Below are 13,958 nucleotides of genomic sequence, written 5' to 3' on the forward strand. Positions count from 1 at the left end.
ATTTAGAAATTCGGATAAATGAAACAAAGTAATTTTTACAAACGTATAAAAAATGTTTATTACAGTTAACAATATTTGTATAATTATTTACAGAAAAGTTTCTTACAGGTGCAGTAAAGTAAATAACATAACATTCTTGCTGGCAATGCACGTAGATTAAATTAAAAAAAAATATGAAAAAAAACCTACAAATCGATAAAACGTGCATTCGCAGTTGTACAACACAGTCTGTGATCATCGAAAAACAATTCGTGTTAATAATATAAACTACTGACATTATAATGAAATACATTTGAAGTTAGAGGGAAAGGAATGGGATATTTACAAGATGAAATTAAAATTATTACAATAGTAAATACATGAACCAACACTTCATAAAAAAAAAACTTCAAAATAGTTTTCTGTGCGCGGTTATTTGCCAAATCTTGATCGATGTCACGATCTTTCATCGGAACTCTTTGCAAACGATCTACCATGATCAAGAATCCGATACGTCAAAACGAAGATCTTTGAAGGATCGATCGGTCAATTAATTGGTCAATCATGGTGAAAGTTTCTTTAAAGGGGGCCAAAAGTTGGTCGATATTGAGAAGAAACAATATTTGAGTTCATCACCATGAAGATAAAAAAAATTAAGAAGAAAAAGAATTGTTATGCCTATTATTTTCTTTTGTGATAACCCGAGAAACCACCGTGTCCACCTCCACCTCCACCTCCTCCTCCACTACTGTACGATGAGTGTCCACCGGATGAGTAAGAGTCGAAACCACCTCCTGAACTGAAACTACTTCCTCCGTGTCCGCTGAAAAAAAGAATTAAAAAGAATTATTATAATTGTGTCTCTCTTAATCACATCAATAAGATCTGCAGTTTAATTTGAAGATCAAAAATTACCTGCTTCCAAAATCGGAGGAGATACTGTTTCCGTAACTACTTGAACCAATGGAATGATCATCTCCACCTAAATCATGTCCACCTCCACCACCACTACTGCCATAACCACCACCATGGCTACTGAAGCTAGCACCACCTCCAAAACTGTGTCCTCCGTGATCAAAACCACCACCACCGCTGTAGCCACCACCACCTCCACCATAACCACCGCCACCTCCACCATAACCACCGCCACCACCACCACCACTACTGTGACTGCTTTCTATGATATCTCCATGGCCACCTAGAAATGAGATTATTCGTGATAAGAATTAAAACCATTGATAAATATTATCAATGATTATAAAATACGAATAAGTATATAACGTAAACCATTAATGATCTCGAACGCATAATAATAACAATTTCTTATCGAACACCGAGAGGGAGAGTGATCAAAAGGTAACGATCAAAGCATCTGGTAATCATTTGAAATAGGGTTACGGTCGCGATAATTGGAGAAAGTTCGTGGAACTGGTTTCGACCACGTCATCCTCGAAAATTGACGTGAAAGGAAGTAAAAAGAGACTTGTCCAGTTGGACTCGTTTCAAAATCAGTCCTTGATCTTGCATTTATTACAATTGTTATTTGACCATATTCAATTCTAATAAATATGTTATTTTTTTTTCTTTTTAATATATCTGATCGATTATCTTACCTTCGAAACCACCGTGACCACCAAAGTCTCCACCAAGGTCATGGCCACCACCGCCACCGCCACCACCCCCGAGTGTGACAAATCCTCCGCTCAAACTAACCGTATGTCCACCTCCATGTCCACCCCCATAACCACCACCTATATCTCCCCCATGACCACCTCCGAATCCTCCTCCACCTCCTCCATGTCCACCTCCATAACCACCACCTAAGTCTCCCCCATGACCACCTCCGAATCCACCTCCTCCTCCTCCTCCTCCTCCATGACCACCACCCCCAAATCCTCCTGACGAATGGTGAACTATTACGTGACCTCCTCCAAATCCACCTCCGTGGCCTCCTCCAAATCCACCACCGTGGCCTCCCCCAAATCCACCACCGTGACCTCCCCCAAATCCACCTCCATGGCCTCCACCAAAGCCTCCTCCCAATCCTCCCCCATGGCCACCACCACCAAGATCACCGATCCCTGGACTTGTTATTTCTACATGATGGTCACCCCCACCGCTATCATCGTGTCCGCCATGTTCCTCATATTTGATAACCTTTTTCTCATGATGCTGAATCAACTCGGGCACGTGAATTCTTATATGAACGCTGCGAATTAAAATAAAATTATTATACTTATTTCCATATATTTTTAATTGATCGATACTTTTTTTCAAAAAACTACTTACTGTTCTTTGCCAAAGGTGGCTAAAGCTATCGCCAAACAATTGAGTAGAAGAAATGATCTTATCTGTAAGAAAGAATAAAAAAAAAGATACACATAAGTCAACTATTCAGAATCACCAATTAAATTAATTTGTCAATCTTTAATTAATTGTTCCCTAATCGATATAATAATCTAGTAACATTGTCATCAATCAAACCACGTTGAAAAACTAGTTCCCATAAGATATCCAATAAGACTAAAATCAAGCAACAATGGTTAATACATATAAACGGTGACTCGTTCTGTAAAAACTATCTACTATTGACTTCAAAAAAACGATAAAAGATGTAACCTCTTTAGTAATATAAGCTATCTGTGAGAAGGTTTTTGAACCCGTGAAAAGGAAAGAATTAAAAAAAACAACAACAATCTTTAGTATACTACTAAGATCGTTAACACGAATTTACTTGTAATCGTTCAATTGCATAAAAAAAAAAAAGAAAAATTGACAAAGATTTTGAAAGATTTGAAAACAATTAAGTGCCAAAATATAATCCAAATTCAACTATAGGATCATTTGAATCTTAAAGATCTTAAGTTTCTTTCGTGGAAATATTAATATAAATCTGGAATCGGATGAATCCTTACGATGATTCTGATCTCCATGATGATTGAGGAGAGATAAATATAATACAATACACTCTCTTCCTGATAGTCGGTAGTAACTTTTTCCTGATCAGCTCTGTTCGACGTACCGATAGACACTGTCATATATAGCCAGTAACAGTGCCGGCTATATAGATTGACCCGGAGGAAGCACCGGAAGAACAAGATAGTCAACTGGTGGGGGATGCGATACGATGAGCGTTGATCCCACCGTAAGCCCAAACAAGCAATACCGGTACCAGTAGGAAGAGAAGGAGGAAGCGTGTGAGGAAGTTGAATGTGTTTGTGCAGATTCTCAACAAGCAAGTAAGCAAGCAAGTAACTTAACTTTGATACATACATTAACATAACATATACTATTCTAACTTTGTCTTTGTAAAATAATGTACATATATCTATCGCATATATATATTGAGAAGATTTTCTAAGAACCTGTGCGAATATGATTTTTGAAAATGATTAGAGAAATTTATGCCTCCGGCATTAAATACGTCATCCCGAATAGAACTTCCGTAAGTTCGAGTATTGAATAAGAGAGGTACTATTTCATTTTCTGTTAATTTTTTTATCTAAACAAATAATTTCTAAATAGATGTAGTAATATTTAATCATCTAACTTAACCTTTTGAATATACAATGTATTTGGCATTGGTTAATGCTTGAGATAAAATACGTGTATTAATTTTTATTACTTTTGCTTTTTAATTTAATTATTATACAACAATTAAAATATCATTCTTTCAGTTTCACGTATACAATTTTTGTTGTTGTAATATTTCAAAAATAACAGAAATGATTTTAAATCAAACAATTGTAAACGAACGAAAGATATATAAATGTAAATCATTAGAAATGTGTTGGTAGCAACATTCCCGTTGAATATTCATAAAGAAACGATTTCTACTTTCAGCACATCGATAATAAAGATCAACGGCGAGTGGCTCGAAATCGAGAAGTAAGAGCAGGACATTGGCACGAAGCCATCGCATATCGTGCGAAAAAGAAAGACGAGATGACGAGCTAGCGTAAATTCAAATGCATATACATCTCTCGGATCTAAATCTAATATTTTCTAATATACAAAGAGAGAGAACAAAAAAATACATAAACGCATCGGATAACACTACAAGTAAAATAAACTGATCTCGTTAAAAGAGAAAGAAAATGATCGACAGGTAAGATCATATTCGAGATTCGTCCTCGAAATCTACTATTTCGTTAAAAGTATGTTCGTCTAATATGTTCGTTAAAATACCAGTTTGAAATGATTCTATACTTTCTTTATATAAAAAAAAAAAATTGAAAGAAAAGAAGAAGAGATTACTATTGTCTGTCGGCAATTCACATTCGCATCGTGAAATTTTATTACAGGATAATAAAGGTCTCGAACGAAGAAATTTCATTCGTTACGATCGTTGCTATTCTTTGCTGTTAAAAAAAAAAAAAATAAAACACGACGAATAAATCCAAAATAAACGAAAAGAAAAAATTAATTTATTAAAAAAATTAAATAGAAACAGATCTCATTTACATTACAGAGGTAATTAGAAATTAAGATAATTCGAGAGAGAGAGAGAGAGAGTACGACATGGTAAATTAATTTTAATAACGATTAATTATCTTGTAATAAACTTAACACCGCGAATTATTTATATAACAGTTTAACTTGACAAATGTCATTGTACAATTTCTCTCTTTTCATATTCAACACTTTTTCTTTTACATATATATATATATAAATATTCACACATATGTACCTATATATTTAGAAGAAATCAGATACCTCGATGAAATTGTTAAGTCGGGGAATTTCAAATGGAAATTCCTTTTACCGGCATTTAACTTTTCCTCGTTCCGGAATGCGCGTGAAAGAACGCAACGGTAATTTGTCTTCCATCTCCTATTAGATACTTTTGATCGCAATAATGATCGACATAGGTTGCTTGGATGGAAAGAGTGATGATAAGGGGTGAGGAGGAGGAGGAGGAGGAGGAGGAAGAGGTGAGAGAGAACGAAAGGAAGGGATAACTGTTGTAAATCTGAAAATCTATCTACTTTATAAATCTCCTTATGATCGTTCACGACGTTTCTCTCTGCGGCTGACAACGAAATAGAAAGTAACGCGTGCGAGTATAAGATGTACATAAAAGAAAGAAAATGAGAGAAAGAGAGAGAAAGAGAGAAAGAGAGAGAGAGAGATATAGAGTAAACTTAAACAAAGTATGATACAAGAAAGAAAGAGATAAGTTTCTCAAGTTTTTTTCAATCCTTTCACTCTTTCCCTTTTCACGTTTCAGACATGTCTGGTAAATTCCAGTAAACGCACCTTTATGGTTGTTCCTTTTCCGATCAAGACCAACTGGCCTTGACAATATTGCCATTGGCACGATATATAGATTATATCACTTGTTCTTACAAGTGAGATCTAAACACGCCTCTTAGTTTCCGTTACCGGTAATATTTTAAAACTATTTTTTTATTTAACTAATGTATAAGTGAAACTTACAATCGATTTCGTATAATCATATTTGCGTTTTTTTTTCTTTTCGCGTCTATATTCCTTTTTCTTTTCTCTAAATTTATTGCTCATCAGTTTTTCTAGATATTAGGTTTCTTTTTTTTAGTTTTCTTTTTAATCTTATTTTTTTTTCTTTTTTAAATATTTTTATCTTACATTAATACGATTGTACGCGAATCGATTTCGAGTGATTCTATTCTTGTTTTTTCTTCTTTCGTTTCTTTTTATCTTTTTTTTTCTCTAAATTTATTTCTTATGGGTTTTATTTTTCATTAAGATTTCTTTTCAATGTTATTTTTTATTTCTTATTTAGATGTAATATTATTTGGACAATACTAATCAATTTCTTTTTTCTTCTATTGGAGAATTTTTCTCGAATTTTTGAATTATTGTTAATATTTATTATTTAATTACATGCAAATTTTTGTTCCTTTGTTTAAATATTATTATATGTGGTAATACTTATTATAAATGTAATTAAGCAATAACTGGACTGACTAGTAGGAAGTAACTTTACTCTAAATGGTAGCTTTAGGTTAATAAAGCCAAAAGTGAATTCAACTCGTTTGATATAACGTTTTAGTGTTGTAATATGGTTAATGTAATCAAACTTATGCGCGTATATATTTACATAGAATTACAATTGATTACTTACGTAAAATATTTCAAAAACTCTTTCACATTTCTTTCAAAATTTAATATAAAAATGTTATATCTCTTCAAATATATAATTATAGTTTTCAAAGTGTTATAAAACATTAATTATCATGCTTTATAAAGGATTTAAAAAAAAAAAGAAACAATTTCTTAAATATTTAAAAATTTCTAACTTAAACTTTCTTTTTCATTAATGATAATGTCGATTATTTCAAGGTTACGGTCTATCGCGAAGAGTTTAATTATTCGTGAAACTATTCTTACAATTAGTATATACTCACCTATACAGATACGTATACACATATATAAAATCATCAGGTGTGCAGAAAGAATAAAAAAAAAGAAATTCTTGAAAGTGATCCAAAAATTCTTACAATTAGATAATTTCGAAAATTAATTACTCTGTCTTTCAAGTCTTCGTAGATTTATTATTTAACTTTAAATTTAACAAGCTTGTCTTAATCTTAAAAGTAAATTTACTTAAAATATATATATTTCAGAAAAAGAAGTAATATATTTCTTAGATTACTTGGAAATTTTTAGACCCATCCAATGCATCTTCGTGTATTTTTTCTCATTAAATTTACTAACCATCTATGGTGTTGATAAAACTGGAAAGAAAAGTTCACCAGAAATATCTAAAAAAAAAAAAAAAGAAAATAAAAAAGAAAGTAATTGATTTTTCAAATCACTTAGGAACTTTTGGACACGCCCTGTACATCCTTTCACATAATTTTCCCATTAAATATATTTACTTAAATGACGATAGTCATTTTCTTTCTCATGATCGTCCGATTAAAACAGCGAAGGAATAATGGGCTAAACGATGTTCGATATAGAGTTGGTCGCACATCTTGTTGCAAGCAAGCGATCAGACTTTCTCAACTTTCAAGAGCACAACCGATCTTATGTCTTCCAGTGAAAGTAAACGAAGGGGAAAGATGCCATGTAGAATGTCATGACCTTGCTATCTCGTTCAACAATTGTCGTATTTCAAAAATCAATGAGCCATTAATACGACTAAGTACGTTTTTATAATTTACGAATTATTGTGTTTTAGGATCGTTTAGAATCATGTTTTTTTTTTTTACATTATAGTACACAATTTCTCAATTTTTATTAACATTTTTATTTAAATCACTAATTTCTATAAGATTACATGTTTTTATATCATCTATTGTATTACAACTTTATGTTGAAAATTATTTCTTTTTTTTTTTTTTTATATTATAATTATTTAAAGAAAAAAAAAATCAATAGAATAAGAACATAAATAAGTTAAATTATTTATTTTTTTGTTATGACCAGTGTTTTATTATAATAAATTACAAATTATTTTTATAGAATATAAATTATATCCAAGATATCCTTTTCGTTCTAACAATACGTAAAGAATAGAAAAAAAAAAGAAAGAGAGAAAGAGAGACAAGTGCATATACATATACATCTATATAAATATATATATATTTACCAATAAAAATAAATATAAATAGGAAACATTAAAATATACTACTCTACATAAATAAACAAGTCACTTTATCACATTAGTATTTCGTTTGTTAAATTCATTATGCATGAATTATAGGAGACAGAATAGATTGTCCAAGGTTCATCCCAACTTGGAAATTCTGGAAGGGTGAAGTTTGAATGGGCATCGTACGAAAATCGTGTTGAGGTTCCATATGGTCCTCTTTAACTGCATAACCTCTTTTGGCTTCTGCATATTCTGAGAACCAATTAGGACCAATAGTAGGATAACCAGGTCCTATCAATGCAGCTGGCGTTGGTAAAGGATTAATCAATTGTTGTTGATGTTGTTGTAATTGTTGTTGTTGTAATTGTTGTTGTTGTAGGAGAACAGATTGATCTATTGGGCTCATAATCGGTGATTGAGGAATAGAATCAACCCCCAACAAACTAGGCCAATTTTTCGTAAACGCTTGAACTTTTCTATTGTAATCATCCATCGAAACGCTATCCCGAAAAATAATACCCTCTTTGCTGCCACCAATCGTAGCTGATGGAATACCTGCCGGAAGTATTATAGCACCTTCCGCTTTATTATCCTGATAACCTGTATCTTTGTAAAACGTTGGATTCTTATTAACAGTAGTGTCCTTGTTCATTTCGAAAATATCATTCGTAGTCTGAGTCACTTCGTTATTATTAATAGCTCGAGGTATGTAATTTTTAACCCCTTCGTTCTTCCTATCCTGAAGATCTATATTCTTTACATCAGAAAAGTAAGAGTCACTGAAAATATTTTCTTGCATGTAACCGGTCGGTGGAGTACTGTAATCCGATGCCGTTGGTGAATAACTTGTAGAAGCTTGATTGGGTTCGGTAAATTTGTTTGCATATTCTATCATTTCTGTGTATCTATAAAATAAACAATATTTTTGTTATATTTTAAAGATAATATTGAAAATTTATAATATTAGGATTAAATATTTTGATATGATATTTACTTGTCATTGTCGAATGAAAACGTGCCTCTGATACTGTCATAAGGAACATATCCTTTTCCAAAAGAGATCGCATGACTGACATCTTTGCTGTGTGGTATGTGTACATGATTAACTTCTTCGTAACCCTGATCAAAGTCATCACCACCATGGGGAAAAGGTGGACTCCTGTGATAAGCGGGTTTAGATCCGTAAAAGTGTGGAGCAGGATGATCGTGATGGTGCATGTTATAAAACTCGTTACTCCTGTAGGACGTTTTCTTAAAACCTGGTGATTTCGGACGCCATGGTATCATCGGACTACGTCGTACTTGTCGAGGAAAGACCACTACCAATTTTTTCCTAAAAATACAAAATCTTTCACTAATCTATATATTTAATATATATCGTTATTAATTAATTTCTATTTTAGGAACACACTCAAACACACACACACATATACGCGCGCCCTCAAAAATACTCACGCATAACCAAGAAGAGGTTCATAAACTGCCAGCATCAGAACGCACAACACCTGCGAACGTTAATCGCTTGTTAACGACTACCTTCATTTTCTCTGACCTATTAATCTAGAATCCGTTTTGCGAACGTTTAACATACTCCAAAGAAATTACCTTTCTACGTATATATTATATACATACATATATTATGTATGTACATATATCAAGATTAAAGAAATATAATCGATGATAAAAAGTGTTTTGAAAATTTAATATAGAAAAAAAAAAAAAAAGAAAACAGAAATAAAACATTCCGACGTGAAAAATATTCAAAGGTAAAAATAACTTGGCTAGGAAAATTGATTAATGTCAAACAAAAAAATCGCCAATGAGTTAAGAAATATAATAAAAATAACTTACCACCAGCTGCATCGTCAAGGCGAAAAATATAATGAAAGAATTCTTTCTTGATTGTTATTAAAAACGTAGATTTTAATCTAATAGATTAGTCGGTTATTTTCTGTTTTCTCGATGTTCGCTTGGCAAGAGTTAGGTGCAATCTACGCCACGGTTGATCCAGATACATTGCGAGAGCTTACGCTCGGCTTCTTCTCTTTTATACAAGATTAAAAGAAGATCAGCAAAGGTGGTGTCCACTCCTACCACTTACTATTGGTGGTCACTTTAGATAGCCTTAGCTAGATCATCGACGACGTGGAAAATCTACGTTGCATCCAATAGGCTGGTCCATAGAGAAATGGGTGGGTATGACCTACTACCAACCTTGATATCCTAAGAGATACATATACTATGTATATACATTTAATTCGAACAAATAAAATAAATACACCATACTCGCTTCTCTCCTCATGGGGGGAAATCGACACTTTCTTCGTTGGTTTTTCTTTAAACGATCACCACTCCTACCCTACCTTCTTGCTGGATCCCGTTCGTTCAATCGTCAGAACCAGAAACGTAGACACGATCAGGCATACCCTGAGAACATTCTGATCGATACTTTCCAAAATACGAGAAACAAAACCGTACAAGCTGATTTCTACGTTACATCTACCTTAACCTTATTTATTTCTTAACTCTAATTTACATACACACAACGACGTAATATATATATTTTATATATATATAAATACGAATTTTCATTGTTAATAAGAAAATAAGATTAATGGATCAGAAAATTGTGTTAGATTAAACAAATGATAGAAAATTATATGCTACCTATCTCAAGTAAAGAATAAAACAGCAATTTGCTATTGCTGTTTTATTTCTAATAAAATATTTTCAATGTGAAATCTCAACGAGAAAGCTCAAAAAATTCAATGAGAATATTTCTAAAATTTAAATTTACATGTTATATATATAAATGTAAAAAAAAGAAAGTGTTTTTATGTACACAGATACACATACATACATACGAAGATATTTTCATTGGTTTCGTAAGAGGATAATAGTGACTTCCTAAACTTCGTCGTCATAAACGTCAGAAAGTTTTTGAAATAAGTTAATTTAATAGGCTACTACTTTCACTATCTCTCCGATCGTATACAACCTCCTAGCATTTCTTGAAAATAAGATTTTTTTTAAACTTGTAATTATAACTCCGATCGAATGTATTGACGATTAAGCAAATGAAAAAAAAAAAAGTTAAAAAAAATAATTTTATTTTACAGGCTTTTACTCTACGTCGTGGAAATCTCAGTGAAAAGAAATGTTATCAACAAAAGAAAGAGAAAAGAAAATACAGAACAAGATTCTGACAGCTTTCAACAAAAGTATCAACGAACTCGTATCAAGATAAATTATAAACTAAAAAAAAAAGTAGTGAAAATTGATTTTGCAACAATATATGGCGTGAAATTGAAAGAATAAAAAGTTAATAAAAAGAGTTTCTAGGAAGAAAGTATTTAGACGTGTTATCACCATGATCAGCTCTTGAAATATGCTACCAAACTTTTCTAATAATTTTACACACACGTGTTCATAAAGAAATACCTATGCAAATGTATAAATATAATAATTCATTTAAATATAATAATAATAATAATAATAATAATAAAGATATGAAACACATATACACAAATGTATGTATGTAATATATATCTGTATAAGCATCTATAATTATAATATATCTATAATTATAAAATACCTTCGGGACACAATAAAGATAATACAATAAAATATATGAAAAACATATACACAAATGTATGTATGTAATATATCTGTATAAGCATCTATAATTATAATATATCTATAATTATAAAATACCTTCGATACACAATAAAGATAATACAATACAATACAATAAAATACATGAAAATAATAATAATAAAATAATAATAATAATAATAATAATAATAATAATAGCGTGAAAGAAATAGGTGTGGACCAATCGTTACTCGTTTCTAGTTCGCGTCCGTTCGAATGAAATTCCTTTGCTAGAGAGTTCACTGTCACGGTCTTACGATCATTTAAGAAAAAGAGGATAAAGAGTATCGCGTATTGCTCGTTTTCATTTTCGCTCGACTGCAACTACCATCGTTACTAATAAGCATAGATCTTATATTTCTTTGTATATACATACAAACACACACACTCTGATACAATTTCCTCTCTCTCCCTCTCTCCATCTTTCTATCTCTGTGTATAAATTTAACGAGACACGCTAGAAGATCGGTTTCCCTTTCTCCCGGTACAAAATCCGATACATAGATACAATAGGAGATATCGATTCTCGACTACTGTAGTTCGATTTCTGCTCATCGCCTACTTTTCTCATTCCTTCTCCTCATTTTTTTTACTCTATTTCCATTTTTTTTTTCTTCGAACTATCGAGGTCGATTGAAGACCAACAGATACGTTTTGTTCGATCTATTTTAAATGTGCAATATGATTTTACATTGTTTTATTTAAATTTTATTCAACGAGTTATTATCGTTAAATCGAATTATTCAATAATTTAACATAATTTACACGTGTATACCTGTAACGCAGTAGTTAGACACTTTTAACACATTTTTAAATGTACTTTTCATTTGTTTTTCTTTTCTTACTTTTATACTTTTTTTTGTTAGTATTGTCGTTTTAATTTATATGTTTAGGTAAAAAAAAAAATTGGGATATTCCGTATGTAAGTGGATTGGTTGAAAAATTTTAAGCCTAACAATTTTCTTTCGGTCAGACTTAATATTAAATAAAATTGATTTTTTTTCTTGAATATCCAAACTTTTCAACCCACTCTAGTGTGTAATGGAAATAGGAAAAACTATAAGAAAAAAATTAATTAACTATATTACTCTCAATCTCTTTTTCTGTTTTTTTTTATACATATTATTAAGAATATAATTTATTTATTATATAAGAAAAAAAATAATTATAATAATTGAATATTACCTGTGTAGTAAATGTAGGAACACTTTTGTTGTTTACCAATCCGTTAAATGTTTATTGAATTATAGAGTAATAGAAAGGAATGTGTTCTTACAATTAATTTTACATTATTATCACACTTGTAGTGTCCTTTGATAATAGCAAACTTAATTTTTAAATGCCAATATAATCGGACAATGCGCTTTGTTGCACAACAATTTTGCGGTTGAATTAATTTAAGATAATGAAGCGGATATTAATGATGTTCTGAAACATAACATTATACTTTTCTATTTCCATCTCTTTAAAAAGGATGTTTTACAAGTGGTATTATCTTATTAGCGGAATACACTTTAAATACTTAAAAAGAAGAATTATGATTAAACATTTAAATGAGAATCTAAAATGGAAGTCAAAACGTTATTCAATTTGTTAATATTTGTTGAAGTGAAACTTAATAATTGAAAAATATTAACGGAAGATTCTAGTGTGTAATGTGACACGCACGTTTGTCGTGTATGTGTGTATAACAAGAGCAACATCAAAATTTATAGACTCCGATTTTTTTTAAATTTTACACTGTTGTAGATTTCGTTTGCATCCTACGAAAAGTTGCCATACTCAACCATTTCCAAGATATCAAAGGAAAAAATTTATCAAACATTCTTATGTACCCCAGCTTTTTTTCTTTAATTTTAATTATATTTCTGTATTTTTTATTTTCGTTTTCGTGCAATATGTTTTTTTATTCACTATATTCTTTCTTCCTAAAATTTCTTTATCTTGAATTAAATCATTTAAATTATTCTTTTTTTTTCCATCTTTTTTAGAATATTTTATCATAATTTTATGAAGAATATAATGGAAAAAAAAAAAATAAAAAAAATAAAAATAATATATTTTTTATATGAAATTCATTGTGAAATGGAAATCTCAAAAGAAGTTGACTAATTTGCAAAAGATATTCGTAGAAAAAAAGAATAAAAAAAATAAAAAAAATTAAATAAGAGAAAACGATATTAAACGCGATCGAATGTTAAGCGTATTAGTTTGTGTATGTATAAGTATATAATATGTACGTCCTTGAGTAAAACACATTATAACAAGGAACGGTTGCATTATCGTAGCATACAGTTCATCGACCAGTTACATCTTTCACTTTGGTCGGATCTCACATACGATTTTCATAAAAGGCGTGACTAGAAGGCATCTAATGTAAGAGCTAGAAATATCAATTAAATATGAATTTGCGGAACAATACGATCTGATAATAATAATTGTTTCGCTCGTTAATCAACGTTAACTTTCGAGTTGGAATAAAAAGTCATTGATTTATCTTCTATTTTATTATTATTTTACACATTTAAATTGTATTCATTTAACGATCGCATTTTATTCCAATTTGACTTATGAGTAAAAGAAACATTAAAAACATCGTTTTTGATGAAGTTTTTGATGTCTTCATTTAAATGATATAGTGATTATGAATTTTAATTATAATTCTATTTTTCGACAGAATTTATTTCATTTATTTCAATGTTTCTATGTAAACACCAATTGCATACACTTTATTTTTTAATAA

At 30.7% G+C, this 13,958-nt stretch overlaps 1 protein-coding gene across 1 annotated transcript; it reads right to left on the reverse strand.

Moving 5' to 3' along the window:
- Positions 1-660: 660 nt before the first annotated feature.
- Positions 661-3,017, reverse strand: LOC106787865 (glycine-rich cell wall structural protein 1.0-like). The gene is made up of 5 exons (XM_014750593.1): positions 2,946-3,017; positions 2,269-2,330; positions 1,593-2,188; positions 895-1,177; positions 661-724 (listed from the first exon to the last, which is right to left on the reverse strand). Exons 1-5 carry the CDS (start codon positions 3,015-3,017, stop codon positions 661-663), a joined length of 1,077 nt encoding a protein of 358 aa, XP_014606079.1.
- Positions 3,018-13,958: the final 10,941 nt, after the last annotated feature.

This window comes from Polistes canadensis, unplaced genomic scaffold, assembly GCF_001313835.1.
Source record: "Polistes canadensis isolate GaletaPanama2010 unplaced genomic scaffold, ASM131383v1 scaffold_5, whole genome shotgun sequence".
Classification (NCBI taxonomy): Eukaryota; Metazoa; Arthropoda; class Insecta; order Hymenoptera; family Vespidae; genus Polistes; species Polistes canadensis.